This window comes from Aulonocara stuartgranti, assembly GCF_965226115.1.
Source record: "Aulonocara stuartgranti genome assembly, chromosome: 2".
Taxonomy (NCBI): domain Eukaryota; kingdom Metazoa; phylum Chordata; class Actinopteri; order Cichliformes; family Cichlidae; genus Aulonocara; species Aulonocara stuartgranti.
This window is the reverse complement of record NC_138940.1, coordinates 6922635-6949971: the sequence shown is the minus strand read 5'-3', so window position 1 is coordinate 6949971 and position 27337 is coordinate 6922635. Positions and strand designations below refer to the sequence as shown.

The window sequence follows — 27337 nt, the reverse complement described above, 5'->3', positions numbered from 1 at the left end:
CATTCATAGAGCTGTAAGAACTTTTTACCAATGAACGTTTGGTCTTGACCTTACAAAATCCCAACTCAAGATCCAGTTCCCAATGTTCATCCAGAGTTCGAGTGTATCACAGGGAGCGAGTGATACAGGTCAGGATCATCTGAAATGATGGATCATTAGATAACAAGCATTATCATATAATTTAATACAAAACGTTTGATGCTGCATTTGGGTAAGTAAAATAAGCTTGCGCATACTCACAGTGAACTTTAAAACATAGTTTCAGACTTGAAGTTTGAATAATTCTGATTCTCAGTCATGAACTTGAGTTAAACAGCAAATAATTTGAGGTTCGAAAGTGAACTTTTTCCAAATACATACCCTCAAAAACACAACCCAGAATGCTTTAGCTCTGCATGTAGCTACATCAAAACAGCACACTTAAGAAATCAACTTTATTACTCCAAATGGGCAAGTTCATACAATATCAAGGTAGGAATTAAATATGGAATCAAACTGAAGAAACAAAGCAGGCAGTGTACTGGACCATCGCAGCTTGCATAAGAGCACTTCTACAGTGCTTCTATATCCATTAACCCCGTTAAGCTCAGGTGTGCTCAGCTGGGCCCAGTTGAGGTTCGGTCAGATCTCCACTGCACACCTGGAACATCAGCACCAACTCTGTGTACAGTGAAGACTGAACCAGCTCCATCAGGCAGCTCCAAAAATAGATCGTCCTTATTACAATAAAGAAACGTTTCTCCAAAATACAATCAAACAGATGCTGATACATGTAAACACTATATACACCTTCTGTTTAAAAAAACAAAAAGCAAGCTTTCTTTGCCAAAATAACATTAAATATATCACTGTTAAGTATTTTACAACCAAAAAAGTACTTGTTTTTACATCCCCAAATAAAAGAAGCGATGGGCAGAGTGCGTCAAAAAAGCGGAACGTGAACACAAGTGACCTGAGTTTTTAATCTGATGATTATAAAATAATTAGTGTGAGTGAAGGGTTTGTCTAACTCTGCCATTTTTGATTAGCTGCTGTCAATCAAAATGCTAAGATCAACTTTGTAAACATGGAGGAAACAAGAAAGTGCTCAGTGATATATTGCCGTAATTTTACAATTCAGATCTGATGAAACAAAAGTGATTGAAAGATTTGGCACGAATTTGAATCATAAACTTCTAATAAAGTTACAAAAAATGTATTATGTTTAAACTAAATTACACAAATGGGTGTCAAATTAAAACTTGATGACATTCCTGGTCTCTTTAAGGTGTTTTTACTTTTAGATGATTCACACAATTTACAAAAAAAAAATAAAATAAAATAAAATCATAGCGAACAACGCTGCAAGGTCAGTCAAAAAAGAAAAGTCTTAAAACACACACGCAAAAGGCATTTTGTTGTGTAAATATTGCTTCTATTATCCTAAGATGTAAACATTAGAGCATCACTAGAGTCGAATGAGAAACATGACCGTATTTAAAGGCAATACGGCCCATCAGTGCATTCAAAAGTAACTAAAGATTAAATACCATTCATCAAAAAATTATGCTCCAATTTGAGGCACCCCACCAAAAGAGAACTCTTCCGATTGATTATGTCCATTTAACAGATAGTTTAAGACAGTTTACACGCAGCTAAGTGATTGGAAAATCAAGATTATAATGGGCTATGACATACAAATGCACATATTTCCATAATTTTAAAAGGACTTCTGCTCTATGACTGGCTATGTAAGTGGGTGGTAGATGCAGCAGATTTAGAGTCAGCAGTCATTAACTGCTTTGGCTAATACTGTACGCTGACTGGGTTGTTTAATGAAAGGCTGTTGAGTTGGCGAAGGCGCAGGATGGCTGCAAATGTCTTTAGCTAATGGCTGTGTAAATGAATGTTTTTTAATCTAAAAAATAATCACTGTTTTTAGCTGTGTTTGCAACACCTGTAATTCATACTGGATTGAAAAATTTGAACCAGCTTCACTGAGGTACGGACTTTAATCAACAGATCTCTAATATTGACAGTGTGTAACCGTTCAGAGCCATGTTTCCTAACCTTTCAGTCATGTCAGTTTCAGTCTCTTAAATCAAAACAATGTCTGATTAAAAACCCTTCATTATTCAGTTTTGACTCCAGTTTTTTCTGCTCTGCTTTTTAAGTTCATCTGAATATTTTCTAGACAACCACAATGTAAAAAAAAGATGAGAATTTTGCGAGCCTTGGGTTGCAAACTGCCATATAATAACAGAGCTACATTTCTTAGCTCAGATGTTTTAAATAACCTCTGTTTTTGTTTTCTTGCAAATTTTCATATGTTGAATGTTTAGTACTTAGTACTTAAAATAAACCCCAACACTTGTTTTCTGGTGGAAAAAAGCAAATTCTCATCATTCAAGTGTCACTTTTGATGTCAGAGTTTGGAAGTTTTTTCTGGCTGCTGAGCGAACTGAGAAACTTCTCTCCTTCTGGTCCCACTGCTGCTCATACAGGAAGTGCTAGAGTGCCTTCACACTTACACATATGCTCACTCGCACACACTCTCGCACCCCAACCCTGATCCTAAATCGCGTGCACACACAAACACACACACACACACACGCTCTGACATATGCCAGTTCATCCTGACAACTCGGCTGCAACACTCTCACTTTCTGTCCTCTTCTGTTTTATCAGCCAGGTGAAGTTTTCCCTGTGAAACTTCTCGACTTCAGCTTTCAACAGCAGCAGGATTGTCTGACTTTTTCTTTTTTTTAACAATAATTTACTGTAATGTCACTGATTTTATAAGTACTCAGCGTTCTGCTGCTGTTGGCCAGGAGAGCCAGGCTGGGAGGCCATTGGTCTCCGTCTTTCCTGAGTGGTTAGTCACTACATCAGTGTCTGCTTGGAGGCTGATCAGTCAATGCGGTTTCCACAGATTGTGAATCGGTCAATCTCAAGGAGGTCTTTTTTGGAGGTCTTGTGCTTTGTTTCAGAGGGCAGCTGTGCCTCCTCCTCCTCTTCCTCATCCTCGTCATCTTCCTTTAAGAGCATGGATGGAAGTTGTTCAGCATCAGCATCAGGTGGTGGACTAGGTGGACGGCTAGCTGGTTTAGCAGGTGAGGGATAGGTAAATGGTGGAGGAAACAAATCAGTCCTAGGGATAGGCTGAGTGGTCACAGACGAGATGGAAGAGGATGTTGGGCTGCAGGGAGTGGCAGGGATCTGCACCACCTTAGATTCACCTGTGAGGAACAAATTTAAAAACACATTTAATGACAAAACAAATACCATGTAGATGGGTTCATTTATGCATAGGTAATTTGCCACTAAGACTGGCTTTAACAAAGAGCCAACCCAGCAGCTTCAATCCCGCTCGTCTCAGTTCTACACGTGAGCTTAGGAACAGTGCTCTGTGCAGTCCAATCACTGTAGGAAGTTGAGTAAAACACAAGTAAACAAATCTTCACACCCACAGTGCAGGCAAAATGCAAGCTGTACAGAGTAGACCGCTAGATTTATTCAAGCATGTCCCTTTCATCAAACAAGTGTGAGGCAAGTGAAAACTGATTAATGTCTGTGTAGACAAGCTTAACATTTAAAAGACATAATTCCACTGGTTTTTCCAGTTATTAAGATTAATCCCACCGTTATACGGTCCAGCTGTGTACTAGTTCAGTTTCAGAATCACAATACTTTATTAATTCTGATTCTAAAATCGAACTGATAGGCGGGAGGAGGTTGACTGCATCTGCACGGACAATAACTGGACAAACCAGTTTCAACACAGCAGGAGAGAAAACAACCAGAAAAAGATGCTGATGTAAAACATACACCAGCACAGCTGGACCTCACAATTCACTTCATTATGTTTAGAGAAACACTGCAAAGGCTTTTCACTTTGAGAGCAGACCACAGTTACTTTAGGAAAATCAATTAAACAGAATAATTCATCATATCAGAGAGAATTGAGCAAGAAGACTGTCCACAGAGACGACTGCCTCGCCCCGGGCTATCTGACTACAGCAAACTTTTGGTTCTTTCTGTAGACAGAGATGAATAGACATTTAACTAGAGAGAAAACTACAACACACTGAGCAAATGGACTGTGTAGGTTAGACACGCACTACATGTGTGTGTCTAAGCTATCAAAGAAAAAAAACATCAACCATGATAAAAGCCATGAAAAAACAAAAATCAAAAAACAAAAAAACAAAAAAAAACCCCAAAACAAAAATAAAAGAAAGCAAATGTTTTAGGCAAACAGAATATAGGAAAATTCCACGTTCGGTTCCACCTAAATAATTTAGCATTAAATCAGTGAAGAATATAAAATGAGGCATACCTGTCAGTGGCGTGCACACCCTTTCTAAGCTTCACCATTTCATTTATTCTGATGGGGTCAGGCTTCACAGTACTGCTGTTTTATTAGGTGGTGAATGTCACATATTTGAGAGTCTTAAATTCTTCCCATGACAGAAAAGGTGGACTCTGACCAATCAAAGCTCCTCATTTTCACAACTTATCTATTGTGTGGCAGTTCAAATTTTTTTTAAAAAAGAAGCCATTTTCTACTGAGACCTGACAGCATCAATGATATTTTTTGATTTGAACTGAGGAAAAAAATTATATATTTAAACTATATGAATGAAACAGTCATCATTTGCATAATCACAGCTGTTATAAGAGAAACATGACACTCAAAGAATCCTGAACTGAAACCTAGGAAAAGCAAAGCAAACTATTTTATCAGACAGGCAATAAAAACTATAAATGTATTAAAAAAAAAAAAAGATTGTTCAAATGGCTTACTTTTAGAAGCATTTTCCTATTAGCAAAATATTGATAAACCGATCAGACAGAGTCTTCTACCTCAAAACATGATGTAGTGAATGCTCTGCGGCTATAGTTGTACACTCAGTTATTCTTGTGTTCTTCATTAACACAAAACTTGCCAATGATGCTGAGGAAATACGTAAAAGCAGTTCAGATTCTACACCGAAGATGGAAAAATCGAAACTATCAGTTACCCTGATGGCAAAAATCACTCTGCAACAAACAAAGAAGAAAAAAAATACAGTATCAGTTGATAGCCATCCTCTCATCTCCTTAACCACTTCACTTATCCAAATTATGGTCACAGGTTCAATTCAATTGACTGATTCTTATATAGCGCTTTTCTACTCTCCCAGAGTACTCAAAGCGCTGTATACAACATGCCTCATTCACCTATTCACACCCACTCATACAAGCACTTCTAAACTCAAGTGCAAACTAATAAACATTCACACACATTCACACTCCGATGAGCGCATCAGAGAGCAACTTGGGGTTAGTATCTTGCCCAAGGATATTTGGCATGCAGACTGGGGAAGCCAAGGATCGAACCACCAACCTTCCAATCAGTAGCTGATCTGCTCTACCACCTGAGCTACAGCCACCCCAGGTGGGCTGTGGTTTATCCTAGAAACTGGTTGATAGGAGGCTACAGTCTGGACAGGTCAACAGTCACACTAATAGCCTCAACTCCTTATAATCAATGGCACAGAGCAGGAACAAAATCATAGCATGCTAGCCTTAAGCTGTCTTCCACTATAAAGCAACCAGGCCAGATGCTCATGTCAGTTTTGTCAATGTCATTTAGCTGCTAAGGAACCAGATATCGGTTTCACTAGCTTTTACATTACAAGGATATGTAACAAAAAAAATCAAGCGCTAAATTAGCGCTTCTTGTGTATTGTGTACAGACAGACAGATGATGTCTGTTGTTATTAAATATCCCATTATCTAATTTTTATATTAACTTCCTAACTAATTTTTCCAGGTATAGTCGAGGGGGCTACATTCCCTTCAACCCTAGAAAAAAAAAAAAAATCTATAGATCTGTTATTTGAGTCACACATTGCAGCTTTCTCCATTTCTCTGGAGATATGTGAGCTTTAATAAAAGTTAACCACCATCTGGCTTGAAATGGCTACTGTGAAACCGCTCATTACACATTTCTCCCCTTTGGAGAAAAACATGCAGTATAGACAGATGGCAGATCTTCGTATTATTTGAAGGCAGAGCATTGCAAAGACAAAGACATAGTGCAGTGAATCCAGTTGAGCAGCAGGTAAAGCTTAAGGCGCCCACCAAAGTAGTTTAATGTCAGAATAGTGAGCATGGTATTTAAGGTCGACGGTTCAAATCCCAAAAGCTAAATATGAAGAAAGCATAAAGAGACTTGCATTAGCTTCCCACAACCTCAAAGCATTTATTATTATACTCTGCATGCTGGAGCGTGAAGCTGTAAGCCATGTTGCTGGAGCTCTGTGAGAAACCAGATTCATTAGAAACATGAATGCTTTTGATGTTCCATGACATGATGCACCATCAGGATCTTTGTCATTTTAAAGCTCCTGCTTCGGCACAGCAGGCGGGTCTGAGGCACACACGGGAGAAAAGATCTGCAGGGATCTGGCTGAGGATGACAGGGAGATAGTGTCACCTCCAAATCTGTTTCATCAAACGTAGGTGCGGGACCAGTGAAACTCTATGCCAGACTATGAACTAAACTCTTTTGAGGAAATTCACGTGTAAATATCAGAATACAGAAAAGGGTTTGCTGTGTACTTTTTTGTTGAATAGTCTTTTTCTTAGAATATGACATAAGATGACGATCCAGTACAAAGTGCTATGACAGAACACTGCAACGTTGTATGTTTTACTACATTAAGTGTAGTGCTGGATATGTCTGTATAATTTACCAGAGAATACTGTGCCCACCTTTGTCCATTCTATCAAATATAGAAGACAAATGAAGAATTTGTTCAATAAGTTGAATAACAAAACACATTTGATAAATGTATGTTTTTGAGCCCAGACAAATTAAATTCATCACCTAATCAAAAGGTTGAAGTTCTATACTGTAGCAAATCAAATGTTGCATTAGTAGTTATTAATTGCTTGACAAAAACATCTCCAGGCATAACAGATTCATTTTGTAATTAACATCATAATGTACCAGGTTACACAATGACAAATATCAATTCATTGCAGCTCTGGAAATAAGCATCAAGGAAAGAAAAGGAAGTAGATAAAACATTATGTATACTGTTTGATTTTTTTTTTTTTTGCCCCGCAAAATAGTTTTGGGATCACAGAGTTGTGTTTTGGTTTTTTTTGTTTTTTTTTAAATGCTGAGGGAATTAATCAAGTGCTAACCTGTAATCTTGAAAAGACTTACCTGACCCAAAAAAATCAAATCAAATCAAATCAAGGTTTCAAGGATCCCCACTTTCTGCTTGTTTCCACTAAATGTCTGAAGCTGAGCCGGGGCTTTACCTGTTGCCACATTTGTCTGTACCTAAATGTCAGCTAAATGTCCAACATTTACATTTAAGTGCCAACTAGATACCTAAAAAGATCAACGTAACTCTGTTAGGTGGGGGGCCCATTTGGTAAGACTTTAGAAATTGCATGAGACTGAAAGCAATATCTAGCATCACTTCAACAAATATGTAAATTGCTATTCTGAATGGTAGTCTGAGACATAAAGAGTAATAAAACATTGTTTTCTTTTGAAAACCATTACAGGTTTCTATTGCTGAACAAAACGAAAGAAAGAAAGGAAGAAAGAGAACAACTGTGTAGGAGAAAGAGCAATACGAAACATTCATCAACAAAATTAAATCCCAGGACGTCTCATTTACAAGATATCTATTCCTGCCAGCCAAACAACACCCTCTCAGGTCCCAGCATTTTTCATATCTCTAAAATAAGATTCAGACTTCAAAATACCACAAAAGTTTCAACCAAAAGTTTTTTGTTCAAAGGTGGTGTGTATGTAATTCCAAATAAATACTTATGATATATTTGTACTGTAGCTATTTAAATATTAATAATTTATGTCAGTGCTTCATGTTCTGCATGTTCTTGACTGTTGGAGACCTGATAGATACAGTGTAATTAGTAAAAGTGAGTATAATCAAGCTGAGGTGAATGTATAATTACGTAAAATGACTGGTAGCACTGACCATTAGACAAGGTCAAACTCTGGTTTTCTTTGCACTGAATGTTTGATTATAATTTATTACGGACTGGTTAAGCTACTGGTGACATGCTCTACGCTTGAGGTCACAGCTGATGTCATCTTGTTTAGAAAGCATCACATTTATAGATATAAAATGTAATTGCTTTTATGTGTAATTTACAATTATCTATTAAATTCATCTTTAAAAAGAACCACTAACACAAAAACTGTTTTCTGTTTGACTTTTCACATTTCTCTGGCATGCAAATGTTTCATGAGTCATGCTGAATCCCTTCAAGAGATAATTAGTGTTGTAGTCATAAATCCCATGGGGACTCAAACCTATGGATCCTTGTGGGTGTAAATAATAGCTTTTACAAAATATTAATCCATAACATATCTGGGATTTTTATTATAACCAAGGTTTTTTCTCATCTTAATCTTTTGAGGGTTTTTTTCTTTACCTGAAGGTGTGCGGCACCTGGCTGGGTCAGCTTTGCTAGGGCTCTTGGCAGAGGAGGATGGTGCAGTCGAGGGCCTCTCAAACAGTTTGTCCTCCATTTTGGCTCTCTTGACATAGACACATGATTTCCCCAGGAGTACAATACTGTTCAACACTTTCAGTGTTACCAGTCTACAAAGGGAAAGGGGAGGGAAAGGGGATATTTGATTAGAAAAAGACTGCATTTTTTTCCTGTTCTTCAGGTAGTATTACAGAGCTTTAAATGTACCATCCAGCTAGTCTGGACAGATGAAAGTCTATTAAAAAAAACTTACTCTAACTTAAAGTGATGCCATAATTTAAAATCAGCTTTAATTTCAAACATATTAAAGCTTTGTAGTTTTTTCCAGTCTGCGGGCTAAATTAAATAATAAATACATTAGGTGTCTACATTTTGATCAAAACACAGCCTTCTAATGCAAATTACCATTCATATAATAGCTTTTTGAATCTTTCTTTGTTTTATTTAGTGCTGAAATTTTATCACAATGCTATCTTGAACTAGGGCATAGCTATAATGAATCTCTTACCATCTGGCTTCAATCGCCAGTGTTCACATCCCACCACCAACGCCAGGATGTTAGTGTGCACTGTCTTTCTGTGTTTGTGGGCTTTGCTATAAGGCCGAGAGTCTGGTACTGTGATGAGTGAGAGACAGACACATTTGGGTCTGTGGACCACTCCTTGCTGTGACAGAGCGTGTCAGTGCAGCTGAATCTTTGCCAAGGCACAGCGGTCTGTTCAAGCTAGGGCTATTTTTAAATCGGAGGATAGGGGAGGCCAGAGATGGCACTAGAGATGACAACATTGTATTCTTCACCCTAAGGGAAACTCTTCAATGGTACGTGCCCCGATGGGATCCGGCAAATGAGAATGAGCAAGGCTATCAGCAACTCAGCACAGGGTGGATGTGAGAGCACAATGTTAATGCTTATGTAACTGTGTGTGTCTCTGAATATGAATGTGTGTTTATGACAGTGCCTGCATGGGTGAGTGTGCATCCATGAGACAACGCAACCATGTTTTTACCTTCACCATGTGACGATGTTTGTGTGAGGTTCTCTGCATATCTAGCACAAGTAAATTAAAGTATCCCAATATTTTAGTCTTTACTGACTTAAAAAAACATGTCATGTTAAGTGGGTTAAGCATTTAGTTTACTAAACAGAAGGGGTTATCACAAAGACCAGTTTCAGTCATCAATCTTTCCTAAAGATACTTTTCATGGTCAGATTATATTACAGCCGAGCCCTGGTATTCGTGGGGGTTAGGGACCACAACAGCCCGCGAATAGCTCAAATCTGCGAAAACTTTAGACCCCATCTAAAAACGCTTATAATTGCCTATATTTTAATTTTCTGAAGGCTTTGTATTTGAAATTTGCATACTGTTTGGAGAATGTTCTTTTTTAAGAAAACAAAATTTTCTGTACAAATACAGAAAAAAGTGAATAGGTGAATATATGATTACTGAACTGCAAATGGCTGGGGTTCAACTACACTTGCATGTATTTAAAACAACAACAACAACAACAAAAAGATCTTCTGTGAGGTAAAATGGCATAATAAGGATTAAAAGCTCACTCATTTTGCAGGATGTATAAAAAAATCAATACAGGACAACTCTAAAAACTCACCCAAGATAAAAGAGCAGTACACAGGTGTATGATAGTGCTCCCTGCAACCTCACTGAACTCATCACCACTCTGATGAGCTGTTAAAAAAAAACAGAAACACCAGTATTAATGGAATTATTTATCCATTTTGAAAACAAAATGGAAACATTTCATTTTAGCAATAATAAGAACCATTAAACACTTTTAGAACATCGTGGAGTTTTGAAACTTGCTTGTGTGCCAACAACCAACTCTATTCTGGTATTTAGTTCCTGAATATCAACAACAGACTGCATTCTCTCTTACCAGAACAGCCAATGGCAGGGGGATGAAGCCCATCCTCCGGGCCACTGAGTCACTGTAGTCAGTACAAGCCTACACAGTGACAGACGAGCATAAATTACAGCACTTGACAAAACTGAATTGATTAGCTGCGTGGGCTCCACGCTGTTTATGTAAGTATAATGATGGCAATGTGAAAAAACGAGGCAGTTGCTTACATTCTTCTGCCGACTGCTGACGAGATCAAAAGCCAAACTGGCTCTATATTCACTGTACACCTGGAAAATGGACAAGAAAATAATTCAGTATAGGAAAAAGAAAAAGGCAAGGTATCCCATATAGTATCATACATGTTCTCATGCAAAGTCACGGTGATGACTGAAAGAAAGGACACCAGGTTCTGTTCTTACATCTGCAGTGATGTCATTGAATTTTGTGATAAAGGCATGTTTGATGACATCAACTGCAACTTCAGAGGTGACAACCATAAAAACGTCAGGGAACAACACCCACAGGTGATCTGAGAGGGGGAAAAAAAAGTTAATTATTTTAGCCAAAATTTTTGGAAGGATCAAATAATCCTTCAATATTTGTATATGTATGTTTCTCCTTGTTTTGGTTGTGTTTTATTTTTTTCTATGTTAATACGCTACACCATTAGCCAAATTATTGAAGTCATCTTCTAATTGTATCCGTTTCTCTAGTGGCTGCCCAAAGAAAATTTACATTACTGCAAACCTTCACTGAATATACTGGACTTGCAGCACTGCAAGTTTTCTTTGGGCAGCCACTGGAGCAATTACAAAAATAAGTTAATTAATTCAGTTAATGATATAGGGTATTAAACAGAAAATACTAAAGCATAACCAAAATAAAAGGATCATTTTCCAGTGCGTTTGATTCATATTGATACAAAAATACCAAAACAGCAAATCCTCATATTAATTGAGATGATGGCCACCTTAATATTTTTACTGTTTCACTAAACCACATCAGTTTTGCGTGATCAGCAGGTCAAAATATTCTTTGTCTTATACTCATAGTCAGTCTGTCCTAAACAAGACTTTCTAACAACTCCCTTTTTAAGACCAGACTCTCCCTTTAAGGCAGCTTGCTTCTGTTTGACACTCCCATATGAACACAACGAAGCAGGAAAAACAAGGGAAGCAAGTGTGAAACTGAGTATTTAAAGCAATATTAAGCCTGAGCTTGTCACTCTTAAGAGAAACATTAATGATTTTTTAAAGGTGTTCACTTAATGGCATTTCCATTTAATGTACAAAACAGCTAAGCTTTATCCATTAGGGCTCAGTAAATATTGTGCTGTTGTACTGAGAAAAGCTCAGCCCATTCTGAGCCACACCTGACAAATTATATGTTGTTTGAAAGTTTTTGTGATTTATATACCTCTTTAGCAACAGTAGCTCTGCTGGTATTAGTAAATCAGTGTTATGATTTCAGCTGACAAGCCACATCTGTCATCTACTGTGTGTCTGACTTTGAGACTGGCAGGAGGAGCTGACTTTTCAGAGAGCTGTCATAGAGAAATATCCCAGCCCTCACTCCTCACTTTGCTCCGTCTCATTGACTGAGGTTTACTGGAGAAAACTCCCCAAGGTGTTGCAATGTATCAGCTGAAACAGCAAGAAAGGAGCTGCTCAGGATTTTTGTAAACATTTTTACCATGGCAAGCACTGACCCCAGTCTGTTTTTTTCCTGTTGTTGTTGTTTTTTTTTTTTAACTTTTAAAGACATTTATGATAAAAAAACAAAACAAAACAACAACTTACTTTTCTAGTAATATAAAAATGTGCATAAAAGTATAGTTTAAAGGAGGGAAACATGATTACCGGGGTTCCAGGAGAACTGCTCCATATTTCTGAGACAAACGATGAGTAGAAGGACATAGCTGGTGAACCGTTCTTTGATATCTGTGGGAAAAAATTGTTATTATAGTCTCCCATCTATGGAGAAACCTGTGTAAGAATATTAGATAGATAAGCATCTCCATTTTAGCTGAACACATGGTCTTCAGTCTGCTGTAGTTCAATATCTAAACAGCTTGAGTCAACAAGACAGATCTGTGAATTTTCAAAAAGCATTTCATGTTACAGTGGATTTTGCGACAGCAGTACATCCTATAAGCATCGCTGTATTATAATTTTAATAATGTGGCTACAAAGGTTTGGTTATTATCCATACAAATGATCTTATGGTAACAAGAGCCCAGCTCCATGACCAGCCATTGTACTGGGATGGAGTAACCAGAGAGGCAAATGGCAGATGATTCAGGGTTGTTGTGTTCCCCTGTCATCTGATTACAATAAGAATGATCAAGATTTAAAAAAAAAAACCCAAAAAACAGTGCCTTTGGGAATACAAAAAGAGAACCAAAGTTTTTAATCAAATACACTGGCTGTACTGTTCTTTCAAAATGCAAAATGAATTAACTTTCCCAATGAAGCAAGATTAATTCAATTCTGTAACTTAAATCCATCCATCAGTTTTTTAAAGATATCCAATAGAAATGTCATGAATCTATCTAACTACAGTATTTTTCTATCTATTGCCACCATTCTGACTTTGGTACAAGTATTTCCAAGGGATAATTCAGTTTTAAAGAAGCTTCAGAGAACTTCGAAGTATATAATTTAGTCTGGATTCTAAACTTTTTCTGTTACTACGAACAAATCATTCTTACTGGTGATTATTTTTGTAGTGTAATTGTTGACAGTGACAAAGCAGATGTGAAATTCAATAAAATACATGTTTTATGTATTTTTAGACCAGTACTTTTCTAAAATAGTACTAATAATGTACTGCATTTTTGATAAAGCGCTGGATAGCTCACCACTGTTGGACATTTGGAATAAATTGTTCTTCTCAAATTTCTTGAACACACTTCCTTTGATTTCCACAAACTATGTTTGAGAGAAAAGAAAAAAAAGACAGAAATGTAGTCAGCACTTTTATGACAAAAAATAAAAACAGAAGACGGTCATGTTGCAGGTACAACATTTCATCACTAATATACCAGCGTTAATGTTTCTGGATACACCATCATGCAAATACTTTTTTTTCTGTTTGTATAAGTGTTTCATTGCAATTCAAAAAAAACACTTCAGGTGTACACTATTGTGTTTTATACTACAACACTCTGTGTGTGTGAGTGTGTGTGTACTAACATTGTTGGACATCATGATGGTGAGCAGGGACTTGTTGTGAGAATTAAAAGCGACATTCAGGGTAGAGGCTTGGACCATGATGAGGATAGCATGAAGGACTGAGGAAATGATAATCAGGAAAACAACATCCGAATCAACCTAAACCAAACAATATGATCACTGAACTCAGTCACATTAAAAATGAATTAAAAGTAATGTAAGCTAGTGCTTAGATCAACCCTGACCTGAAACAACACATTCAACACTTAACTTGGCATCTTGCAACTATAACTGGGAGTCATTCCTTTGAGATACTCTTGAACAGCATTACGTCTAGTCCTTTCACTGAAGGCTGTTTAGTAAATAATAAATACAAATCTCAGCATATGAAAACTTACATCAAGCAACAGATGTATTAAATGTAACAGTTATAAACTTAAGGAAACTATAGCTAAAATTATATTGCTTCAGTCTTCCTCTAGACTACAGCTAAAATTAATCTTTGTTGCCTTTCAGTACCAGTCTGTCACTCAAGCCAAAAGAAACTCAAAACAAAATTTCACTCTAGTGGCACTTGGAAATGAAGAGTTCACAATGAAAAATAAAAACTACAAGTATTATGTGAGACTATAACTGTATATCATCTGTCAAAAATAAAACTGAAGCTAAAAAAAAGAAAAAAGAAGAGACTAGAAGATGCCGCCCTTAAAATCCAATTTGGTGTACTTTACTGATGACTTTAAAACTTGCCTCAAAACTCTCACAACGCTGCTATGAAGCTTTAGCAGGAAGGATACAGACATAAAAGACGGCCATGAAAAAGTGAGGGATGACTCCAATATTATCTCTTTTCCGTTCTTTGGGTTCTGTGGCTGTCCAGTACAGAGCATCCAGGATGTCTTGCCCAAAAGAAGAGAATAGACGGTCTGCAACCTAACAGTGGAGGGAAGGATGAAATCACAAGTTAACTTGATATAACGTAACTTAATATGACAATAGTTACATTAGTAATGTCTAATATAATATATCAATATCTTATCTGTATGAACAGGTAAGATTTTAGCAACAAAGCCGCAGGTGTTTCAATGTTGACTTATCATATGTAAGAGAATATGCACAAAGGGAATTGTCAGGAAAGAGATGGCTGTTTGGAGACACACCCCTTTTATTAATATTTTGAAAAACAAGTTATGGGTACATATTTGCATAACTTTTTAGGTATATGAAGTGACACGGCTTTAACAAGAAGAAAAGTCAGTCATTCACCACCATCTTCCTGCGCACTAAAACCACCAAAGTCCTCTTCTCCGGTGTCGGAAACGAACAGGCTCAGGGTGGCTTCGTCATCCACTCTCAGCTTCTTTCCTTCGTTGTCACTTACAAAACCAACCAAAGAAATCCTCGTTGTCAGTGTCGGAGTCGAACACCCTCAGAAGGGCCGTGGCGGTGTCCTCCTCTCCATGCAGCAGTCCAGCCCTTTGAAATCCGTTGGTGATCGTGGATGTTTTCACACTTTTCCACGCTGTCAGAATCCACCGGTGGAGTTGAGCATAACTTGCTTTTCGCAAGTTTATCGGCGCTCGTCATCCACGCCTCCCGCTGAACGCGTAGCGCTACTTTGAAGTTTGTTTTTCGCGCTACTTGTACAGCACTATGTTGCCTGGCGGATGGACATGTGACCAACATACCACTCTTGATCCCCGATACTGTGTGTCTGATCACATGCCCTTCCGCCAGGCAACGTAGTGCCGTACAACAGCGGAACAAACAAAACAAATCGTCTTACGATATGACAAAAATCATGGACAATCTATAGAAAAGCCGCACCTGACTAAAAGCCGCAGGGTTCAAAGCTGGTGCAAAAAGTAGCGGCTTATAGCCCGACAATTACGGTAATAAAATCCATCACGTAACACGACCATCACTCTTTAGTGTAGTAATCCTTGGGTACTTCCCTAAACTGGCAGTGTATTAACACACGGGCTGCATAAACAAACTGACTATTCATATAAAACAGATGGAAAATAAAATTACAAGTAAAATTTGTTGTAAGGAGGCAAAACAAGGAAAGTAGAAGTAAGATGTAAACAAAGACAAAATATGTCTATACAGTTTGTATTTAATAAGTACATGTTTTAATAATTGAAACATGTATTCACACTAAACTGTAAAAACTAATGTTAAAATTCTAGTTTGTCTCAGATGTAATGTCTTTGCAGGAGCAACATCTGCATCCTTGCATATAAGCATGTGATCAAAGTATAAACTGACATCAGTTTTTAGACATCAATGTGTGAAGTGTGGGTTACCTCGAGCATGTTGTAGATGATGTAGAGTTTGATGACGGACTGTCCTCTGATCAGGTGGTACATCATGGAGTAATCCACATAATGCATCATGGAGAAGCAGAGCACCAGGATCAGGCCTCTCAGCATGTCACACACCTGCGCTGGCTGCAGAAGCCGCGACCCACTGACCACGACCCCACACACACACACACACACACACACACACACACACACACACACACACACACACACACACACACACACACACACACACACACACACAGTATTGGCATTAATACTGAAAGACAAGAGTGCACTGCTTTGACCATTCCTGTGTATGTAAATGCACTGTGCCATGCTAAGACATATATCAACATGCACACACGAAAAAGGTTAAACGTGTTATTACACCTTATAACACCATGCCAAAAGGTACAAATGCTTACAAATACAAACACATTTTTACCAGGGGAAAAGTGTGAACATGAAGACATACAAGCATTTAAAGCATCAACACATAAAAACACCCTTTTCTAATCTTGCCATCAGTAAGAGCTTTTCTAGCAAACAGTGTGGTCAAAGCAGCTGAGTGAAGACCAAGTACACAGACAGCTGATTTAATTCACTACCAGAACGAGCTCTGTTTTCTTTCTTTTTTTTTTTTAATCTCACATGAGGAAACATAAGACCAACACAGGCAGGGAACAAGAATTCATTTCTGTTCAAAATGAGATAAACCTTACAAAGGAAAAGGGAACCGGGAGTGATAACACACAGAGTACATGATGAAATATTAAAGATAGTATCTCCTTTATACTAAAGTTATCTTATTCATAAGATTTATCTCTTTTTAATATGGTTCTGTCTTTGTTCAGTCTTGTCTTTGAACATCTGTCTTTATGGACAAATTAGTGCAGCACTTTGAACAGAAATGTTTAAAATAGTGAACAAGTAAATGAAAGGTGAAAAAAACAAAACAAAACAGGCTTCAACATCACATACTGCAGTGATAGTAGTGTGTTCATGTCTTTTATGACCACATGTGTCAGAGTTGCATTTTGTTTTAATACTAAACATCTATGGCTGGCAGTGGCAGCGTGTTAAGAGGAGGGCAGACAAATCCAGAGGACCATTTAGTATTTAATATGTGGCTGGGAAGAGCGGCTGAGAGCTTCATTCTAACACATCCTGCATATTTTCCATGTAAACTGTGACTGGTCTGTATGCGCAAAACTCCCCCTGACTACTGCAGTAAAAATACATTGCATTCATTAGATTTTTTTCACAAAGGGAAGCAGTTTCCATAGATGGACACTGATGTGCTGACTTTTAAAATACGATGAAGCACAATAGTTTAACTGATCTTAATTACGAGACTTTCTTGTAATGAAGTTATTTTGTTGTTATTTGAATACAACTTACAGTACAAATACTATTTAATGGTCTTCAACTAAACTAGTATAACCTACACTAAGAAATTCACAAGACATGGCAGTACAACAGTTAACTCTAACACCCATCATTACCTTCAGTTAGTTTAGCTGAAGCTGATTAATTAAAAATAAATAAATAAAAATCACACGTGAACAGAACATGTTTTGAAATAGCAGTGCTGGAGACATTGAAAGTAGGGCTGGGCGATATGGACTAAAATTCATATCGCGATATAATTTGAAGCACGTGCGGTAACGATATATATCACGATATATTCTTTTCTTCTGTATAACGTATTTTCCACACTATAAAGGCACACTTAAAATCCTTTAATTTTCTCAAAAATCGAGAGTGTGCCTTATGTATGAATTCTGGTTGTGCTTACTGACCTCGAACCGATTTGGGCGTGCAGAAATCTGTTAAAAAATGTTTTTAGGGACAAATGCAATCGCATAGCAGGATGCTATACACGGGCCAAACTTCAGTCAGGAGAACAACTGAGATTATTCATCCACAATACGAGGTTAGTTATTAATATACTGCAGCAACATGGGAATAGAGCAACTGCGAGAGAATTCAACATTAATGAATCAATGTTACGGAAGTGGAGGAAGCGCAGTTTTTGGCTTTTCCCTTATTTCAAAAGTGCTTCATGTCTTTGCTATGACTGTCACCCGGCATAATTTGCAGATGATAATGGTTGTAGCCGGTGCGATGCTTTCGACTAAAACAGGCGCAGCTTAATGACATCATCAACATGCGCTATCGCGATAGAGATTTTGACTATATCGCTCTATCGTTGGCCAAATTTATATCGTATATCGTATATCGTTTATATCGCCCACCCCTAATTGAAAGTTGTAAAATATGAATTATTCTGGGAGCTGACTACAAAATGAGTGTTTAAAAAAAAAGAAAAAAAAAAAAAAAAAAAGAGCTGAGCTTGTGAAGATGTGATGTGAACCAGTTTTGTCATGACTCCCTCTCTTTTTTAAAATCACTGCACAGCTGAGCACAAAGCTAAGAAAATAAGATAAAGAGCTGTGTTTTTTCTGTTAAGCAAAAACTACAATGGTTGTCCCAACAGTGAAGAACTTGGATGTTTACACAAAAAAAATAGATATTCAAACACAGTTGTTTGTTGCGGAAACAACTGTGCAAAACCAGAGATAAACTTATGGCACTGATGAGTTCTTCCCCCCCTTCTCTGATGCAATACCGCCATCCAGTGGTCACACTAAAGTCATTCATTAAAAGATGTTTGAGTAGAAACAAAAGCATCAGAGATCCTGAATTCTTCATTATGAATAGTTTTACTGTTGTGCACCAGGATAAAAATGTGCTGCCAAAAAGATAAAGCTCAGTTATAGACGCAGTTGCTTAGAGATATAGTAAGTGTGTAAGGTGAGTGTAAGAAGAGTAAACACACATAAAGTTTATGATAATTTTATCATTTTTCCACTTAACTGGATAATTGGCTTTGTCTGCAAAAGACAAAGTGAGTTATTAAAGGAAATGACTCCAAATGTTGTTTTGTCTACAAAATACCTCAGGCATTCATTTATAACTATATAAAATAAAAGCAACACGATCTCACACTTAAAAAGTCAATTTAAAAGACTATTTATCCTGTCTTATTTGGCACATTACTTTTGCATTTAATAAATTGTTGAAGACTTTATTCCAATCCAAAACAGTTGTACCCTGCTCTCTAAAATATGATTAAAGTGCTAGCAGAAAACAAACCCCCTTACCACACATACTCCTCTTATTCTAAACATACTTTCTAGATACAAAGCTGCTTCAGACAGCTGGTAAAGCACACTGCGCAAAGTAGTTGTCATAGTCTTTATTCTAAAAGCATTATCTCCACAACACACATGATTATTATGTTTTATAGTTAGCTATGCGCTGCATTTAAAATAGCCATCACTTTGTGCCAATACAAGACATCAGCCTAAAACAGTCATTCAAAAGCACAGACCAGACATGAAGAGCGCTATGATAGAACCTTGCTAAAAAAGCTGAGTTTTTTCCTACCAAAAATAACAACTGAAAGCAAAGAAAATAAGCCCCAAACTGCTCCAAACAGGCAGCCTTCCAGTTTGAGCTAGTGTAGTCACGGTCACGCAATACTGTGACAAGAACACAGTCTCACAACAGTTTGTGAAAAAGTCACAACCTGTAATCTACTCATTCATGTTTCTGGACATGAATTTTAATATTCTTTCGTTTTGTGTCCCTAAACATGACTTTTTCAATGGTCTCATATGTACACAAACTTTATATTGACCGTTTTTAAAAGGTTAAAAAGTTCAAATGTAAAAAGTTCACCTTTGAATGGTGGTGGATTTGGTGGTGGAGTGAATAATTTTAACACCCACACACAGGACATATTTTTGGTTATGCTTTTTACTTCATGTATCTTTGGTAAAATGCCTTGGTTATGTTTCAGCATTACAAAACAAACAAAAAAAACGCCCAAAACTGCTCATATTTAGAAAAGAACACTTCTTTTAAAGCCCTGTGGTGTCATATCTATGATGGAAGAGTTTGGACAACAGTGCAACAGACACAAAATATCATTCTTACTAAAACACATTCGTTTTGCCCAAGTTGTGCCAACTGTCACGAAATAAAAAGAAGAAAAATGTGACAAGTCATATCCATGAACACAAACAGATAGGTTTTTTTGTGACTATTTCACATTTTGTTATGAGACAGGGCTGGATAAGACTACCATGCACACTTATTCTTTGGATCAGTGTTTGGGGGGGGGGGGGGAAGAAAGAAAAACATAAGAGACCAACATGGAAGCTTTGCCTTGGAGACTGGGACATGATTTGCGGTGGCAAGCTATATATTAACAAACATGACAGACATGAAAAACCCATGAATGGATGTCGGGGACAGTGATAATGTTTATGAATCCTTAATGCCCTTGTGGGAGCGTACCTGCTTCTTCTGCAGTAGGGGCATGTGCGTGCCCTGCATGGGGAGGAAGGCAAGGGGAGACAATATACTATCAAGTACTACATCACAACAATGTGACAGCTGGCTTAAAGCTACACAGAGCACTGGCACAAACCAATAATTTCTATTTTGTTGTGGTGAAACCATTATCAAATAAACTAATTGCTAACTACTAAATCTGTAAATAAAAAAGAAAAAATGTTGGGAGTTAAATTGCAGAACAGACACCACAAGATGTCTGGAAGACCTATTTTTAGACACAAATTTCTGAAAGTTTCTAAAAATACTGAAAATTGGTGGGTAGACTGGTAAAATCAGGTGTTAGGTGTTTCTGTTAATAAAGTAACTGAGTACATATGACCTACAGACTGTATATGGAGGACTGATAGAGATTAGTGACATTCCGGGCATTTTGATCTGACAGAGAAATCATATGGCATTTCCCACTTATAGAGTATAAACTCATCACAAGGTAGCCCATCTTAAAGCACACTGTGCTTTATCCTTCTTCTTCTTCTATTTTTTTTTTAAACACATTTAACATCATGTTGTACTTAGAGGTATTTGAAAACAGCAGCGACCTTTCCTTGTCTGAGATCACAAAAAAAATTAGCTCAAGGGATGTTTTCTCATACACTTTTCTAAAACTCAACTTCTTTCATTTAGAAAGGTCGGGAAAGAAAGCAGGTTTAAGGCCTTCTGCTTCACTTTTCACACTCGGGCACCAACTCCATCTTTAATATACAGTCTGTAATATGTTCATGCTAAAAGAAAGGAAACACAAACACACTGTCAAAACCTGTACTTGAAGTTCAGGTCAGTATTATAAAAGACTACGTGATTAGATTCATAATAATATCAAGGTAAAGCTCAAAGACAACTCATCAAAAAAGGATCTGTTCAAGATCGAGAATCATTAGAAGCAAACACCAGGACAAAGTATGAACTTACATTTAACAGAACAAAACCATCTGACCAAAACTTCCATTATCAGATCAATATATGTTTGTATATGTATCTAACCCTCAAAAACACAAGTGCTTATTTTCTTTCCTACAGTGTATACATAGAAAATATTTACAATGTTATTTCCAGAATGCTACTTATCTTATTAACAGTGAGTCAGCAATATTACCAAATGACAAAAGAAAGAGCCTAAAACTGTGGCTCACTCTCTAAACAACCTAGGGAAGGGGGTAAATTAATCATCTGAATTAGTTTGCCAAACTTTGTAGTTAATAAAAGTAATCCCGGTTTTATTTTTATTTTTTTAAGCAAAAGCAAAATTTGGACAGATTACTATATCCGAGTCATATCATATATACTTATTTCACCACACTCTGAAAAGCTACAAAATACAACAAAGACAGCCAGATATTAGGGGTGCAACGATACACAAAATTCACGGTTCGGTTCGATACTTGGGTGTCACGGTTCGATATTTTTTCGATACAAAAAAATTTTCATGCCTTTTTAATTTGTCATTTATTAAAATTATAAATATATATTTTAACTCAAAAGTACAGTTTTTAAATTTAACCCTAACCCTTGTGCATGTTTTTTATTTTGACAGTGAATGCACATCTGCGGACCACTTATGTGCAGCCCTGGTTATATAGCTCATCATATCGCAACCACAGAAATTATTTTGTCCATGAAACCATAAAGCTGCACTTTCTTTTTGCCTCATAGTCTGATTTGTCATAACTTTTCCATTTTGTGGTAAGCTTTTCTTTGGCTGTCACTTCTTCACCCTGACCTGTCTTATTTGGCTCAGCAGAACTGAAATATATATCCTGCTGCTTTTACACACGCACTCACATAAGCTCAGCGATTCTCTGTGCGATCAACCTCTCACATGTTTAAGCTGCGGGAGATTTCACTTGTCATGTTTGCATAGTAAGCTAACGATTGATAAGAAGATGTCAGAGGAATTGGTGCACAAATTATCATCACTCACCAATCAGTGCTGTCGCTCTCTATACACAGTTCGCGTGATTGCAAAGTGAAAGCAAAAATTCAAACGCGATTTCAATATGTCACATATTGACAGTGGCTCACCGATGCCAATGACATAATTACCCAGCTACATTTCCGAAAGAATGCAAAAGCATTGACATATATTTTTCCTTCCTACAATAGCCCGACGGGCAGGGCAGAGATAGATTTTGGTAGCCCGACTGGAAAAATCGCTAGCCCCAGGACGTCGGACTAGCGATATTGCGAGCCCTGTATCTGATTGAGGAATCACTCATATTTGGAAAAGAGAGTTTATTACAGAGAAATGTCTCTTTCCAAAATAAAAGCTATACTATCCGCTTCTTCTGGGCTATATTCTCAGCAGCATATTAAACATATCAAATCCCCATAAGGAGAATCATGTGCTAACGGCTGTCTAAATGACTCGGGTAAAGTTTGTAGCATGCGTGCTTGTTGTTTTTGTCTGCTTCCACTTGTCTTTGCACTAGGATGATGTCAGCGTAAATGTGCAGTCATATTCGTTGTGTTCCCACTAGTGCTTTCAGGTTAATTTCGTTGAAATGACCTTAACGCCACAACACAGCAAATCTCCGTTAACGAGCTACCCCTGATCACCCCGTGCATGGGGCTAGACGGCCAACACGTTACTGAGCTAACTGCGCTAACACACTAGTTCCCACCCATGTAATTGAGCATTGCGTGGCACATCCAACATACTGTTTTACTTTAGTCCATGACGCGCTTACCTTCAGGGTCATATGTCACATGAAAACCAAAATAGTTCCAAACGCCAGATCTGAATGAGGATGGGGGAGGTTCAATTTGCCATGTTGCAAGGAGAGCTTAACTTCTGTCTCGCTAGCTTGCCCTGCGCTCTTCCTTCTGACGATGCTGTCTGTGTTGAGCGCTCAGTGGATCTGCGCTCGACAGTGCAGCCTAGGCGGAGTAGTCGAACGCAGATTCACTGAGCGCTCAACACAGACAGCATCGTCAGAAGGAAAGTTGATAAAATAAATTACAAATTTTGTATTGTTCATACATATGCGTACCGAACCAAAAGCACTGTATCGAACGGTTCAATATCGATACGAATATTGTTGCACCCCTACCAGATATGCCTAGTGTTAACGCTAAGAAGCCAAAACAAAACTTATAGTTTGAAGTTTACAAATATACCCAGAAATGGAAATAATTAATGTGGGGTGGTTATATCTTATATTGTGCTCCATCTTTTGTGTCATTTTATCTTATTAAGCTTTTTTTGTACTGTATAGCTTATAGCTCATTTTAAATGATCTGGTTGCTGTAAGACAGTAGTTTCCCAAAAATAAAGTACTTCTTGTCACATCTCATCTTATTCCTTTAGTAAGCAGATATAAGCAATGTATTTTACCTGAAGCCACAGCAAGGCAGAGTGAAGAGCCGGAGAAGGGCCAGCAGCACCCTGAGGGGCAGTAGGGTGAAGACGTACAGAAAGGCATCCACACACAGGAAGAAGCCGAAGATCATCAGCTGGAAAAGTCACACACAACACCACCACAAATCAAACTATGAGTCTGTAGGGTACATAGTGATCAATCATCATAAGGAAAAAAAGATGAATGAGAGTATGTACACAAAGGACATCAATCAATTACAATAACATGATGAACATAAAAAAGGTACGATTTTATCTATTTTTTTTTCTTTTAACAAGTGGAAGAAATTGTACATAGGAGAAACACCATATGTGACAAAAAAGTACACTTAACCTTTTTATTATGCAACAGGCACATACCTTTACAGTTTCCAATATATGAACAGCCATTACCTCATCATATTCAAAGGAATGTTTTACAAGAAATGCATTGAAATGCATCTGACATCTTATTCCTACTTCTAACAGGGAAAACAGCAAGGCAACAACTACTGGTAGAATCTGGTGGGAGGGTCTGTTTGTCATTGGTGGATCCTGTCTGACCTGGGGCCTCCTGAGGTACCCTGAAGGTAGTAAGCTTGTTTCACCGGCAGATTGTGGCTACACACATTCCTCTCCCTTCAACAGGAAAACCAAGCCAGTAACAGATATGTTAGTCTGGGATTATAAGGACACAAAGCAGCTGACAAAGCATCAACTCTGAAATAAAAACAAATAATAAAGACCTTTACAGATGAGGAGGAACTCAATAGACTGTGTGTAACTGTATAGGCATCACATTAATTTTAACTTTAGTTGTGACCAGGTTAGATGACATATATATTGAAGAAATACACATTTATTAGAGATGCCGTTAAAAATGTATGATTCCTAGAAAGTCAATATAATGTCCAGCCTGTGTGTCAGAAGAAATCAGTCTTTAAGTTCAACACTGCCATCTGGTGACTACTGAGAGGAACAACAAAAACCAAAAAATTACTAGGGTCAGTAAGGCATATTGTAAACAAACAACATAATTTTCTGATATTTCGGTGTCTACCTAATATCTATATTAATTATTAATATATTTCCCAACATTGAAAGTATGTTATAATGATTTCTCTTGATATCTGTGTAGATTTCAGTGAGGGTAGTCTAAGGACCGTGTCTCAGAATGGAACAGGGAAGAAGACCTTGGGAAAAAAAGTGAGTGGATTTCCTTTAAGTTTCATGAAGGCGTTTTACCTCTCATGCAAGAGGATTTTTCAGCTCTAAACCCAAATGGTGGAGAGTTCTAGGTAGGACCCACTATTGATCATGTGCCTTATCACCTTGGCTTTTCCACAATAACTTTTATATGATTAATTCATTCATTTTATTCCTTGTAACTTCATAAAAGGGTTAACATGGCTTCAATGTCTTTTTTAGCCTTGTAAGGGTTATGTGGCTAACTCTTGTACATACAAAGTTATAAGGTCTCAAAAAGAAATAAAATAAAACAATGTAAAAACCATCAAAGCTAAATGAGCTCACTGTGAAGGACTCAGGTGAGATGTACATATCGATAATGTGGCAACCTAAGAGCAAGTTCAGGAGCAATGCAAAACTGACTGAGGATTCAGAATTGTAGCAAAGTCAGGAGCCAGAAGAAGAAGTGTCTCCAAATAAAGCAAGCTTACGGGCTGACTGTAAAATAATCGTATGCTTTCTGTGTACTGATGGAAATGACAACAGACAGATGGAGAAAGCTGCAGAGAAATCAGGGCAGATAAGTTCAGGGCTGTTAATATACACTACCTTCTCGAGTTCCTTGGGAATACGCATGCATGTGTAAACTCTCTCCCTTCGTTCAGTGTACTTTGCCTCATTGTGCTCCAGGAAGTAACCTCTGGTGAGCTCGGTGCAAATGAAGCGCGTCAACGATGGATCTGGAACAACGTGAGAGCAACAGTGTTATGACAAAACCATTGTCCACAACAAATACAGCTGTCAACACAATGAGAACTCCAACAGTGACTCTGTAAAGTGAAAGAGGAGGAAGCATCTCTGTATGATGAAAACTAAAAAGTGAAGGTTTAATGGCCTTTTTAAGTGTTGTTTCAGTGTTTGACTCAAGGCTTAGACAGCTGATATACAGTGTCTGTGGCCTCTCTCTAAAGAATAACAACCACCTGCCTATGACATAATGAGTCTTGTGCTCCAACTACAGTAATTCTTCCATCATTACCAAAGAAAATATTCTATAGTTTACTTACAATCTTTTGTAACTGAGCAATTAGATGAAATAGCAGTTCAATTACAATTTAGGTTTCCAATTGTTATAAGAACAATTGAAAAATGGTGAAAAATGTCCACCATGATTTCTGTCAGGCTATCACAATAAAAATCTGGAGGGTTTTTTGTATAGAACAAAATATTGGACAAAAGAATTGTTAAAAATAGTTTCAGTCAGATTTATACTCTAATTGCCACTATCTGTGAGAACATGTCTGGCATGTCACGCTTCATAAATTGCAAACAGTAATGATTTATACATTTGGGTTTCTTTTCAGCTACAGTTTTTGTTAATAAATAATGTTAACAGTCACATTGAAAATGTATCAGTGTCCACTTTATCTAAGCCACGGTGTATGTGTTCAACTGTGTTTGCCTAATTAGACACACACTTGTAGTTAAAAGAGACGCAACGCGTTTCGGCTTGTGGCCTTCATCAGGACCCTGATGAAGGCCACAAGCCGAAACGCATTGGTCTATTATTAAAGTTGTTCATCTTCCCTCAAGTGCTGCTGGAGTTCCTGCTTTGAAAATACTGCTGCTGCCAAAGCAACTGAATATTGTCCTATTATGTATGGGGTCAGGTGTTTCCTACTACAGCTCTTAAAATCCCCTCTACGTACTAAAGTTTAAAGCTTCCCAATTGGGGCAAAGATATCTATATATAACATCTGTTGTCATCAACTCTGGTTAACTTTAATTTCAGCATTAATTAAACAGCAAAGGAGACATGTGATCTGAACTAAACCGGCCACAGCCTTACAGGGAGCCATTGTCAGACATAATCTTGTTTCAATAATTGTTGTAAGCCAAAGGTAGTAGGTTACAGGTTACAGAACCTGATCTGTGACAGGTCATGCAATAGGTGGTGTGAAATAACGTATAGAGAAACTTAGAGCAGATACAGAAGAAGGTTATGGAGCCATGCAAACTCACTAAATAGATAGTTGCACTGCCAAGATAATACGAGAGATGTTGTTTTCTCCTCTTTCAGTTGATGTGAAGCAAACGCTAGCACTGACTGTAAACAAGCTTCGACACAGCTTTAACAAACTACAGTCGTTACAGACGAAGCTTCACTCACATTAAACACTACTCTTTTGTTTAAAACGTCGTATTCACGATGCCGCAACATTATCAGAGTTAATGCCCACAGCCCCCCCAAAATAAGTTGGAAACATTTAAGACGTCTAACGGTTATTAGCAGTGCGACCCGACAGTTACCTGCTGACAGCTCCCGTTGCTCCCTCCTGACAGCGCTTATGTCGTAAAATCCCAGGGTTTCTGGCAGTCCCGGGGTTATGCCGATTTTACCCGACTTGTGCAAGCCCTCCCATGTTCTTTTTTGCCTTTTCTTCAGCTCAATTTCGGCTTCTTTCTCCTCTGACAGCTCGGTCCCCAACTGGTCCGCCATCTTTACTTTGCCCGCCTTGTCGCCCTGC

The 27337-nt window shown here is 37.7% G+C and overlaps 1 protein-coding gene across 1 annotated transcript; it reads right to left on the bottom strand.

The window, feature by feature from the left end:
- Window positions 1-420: 420 nt before the first annotated feature.
- tapt1a (transmembrane anterior posterior transformation 1a) lies at window positions 421-27337 on the bottom strand. Its single transcript, XM_082506146.1, has 14 exons — window positions 27120-27337; window positions 25419-25549; window positions 23619-23737; window positions 15860-16022; window positions 14348-14483; window positions 13572-13669; window positions 13238-13307; window positions 12237-12317; window positions 10797-10906; window positions 10605-10664; window positions 10411-10479; window positions 10126-10202; window positions 8452-8621; window positions 421-3218 (listed from the first exon to the last, which is right to left on the bottom strand). Exons 1-14 carry the CDS (start codon window positions 27307-27309, stop codon window positions 2890-2892), a joined length of 1803 nt encoding a protein of 600 aa, XP_082362272.1. The 5' UTR covers window positions 27310-27337; the 3' UTR covers window positions 421-2889.

Bases quoted from the DNA above. Each gene is read 5' to 3' on its own strand.
- tapt1a (XM_082506146.1), bottom strand. From the start codon at position 27,309: ATGGCGGACCAGTTGGGGACCGAGCTGTCAGAGGAGAAAGAAGCCGAA. The intron at 23,738-25,418 runs GTAGTGTATATT...TGACTTTTCCAG, and splicing joins TTCCCAAGGAACTCGAGAAG to CTGATGATCTTCGGCTTCTT. The intron at 16,023-23,618 runs GTAAAATACATT...GGTCGTGGTCAG, and splicing joins CTGCCTTGCTGTGGCTTCAG to TGGGTCGCGGCTTCTGCAGC.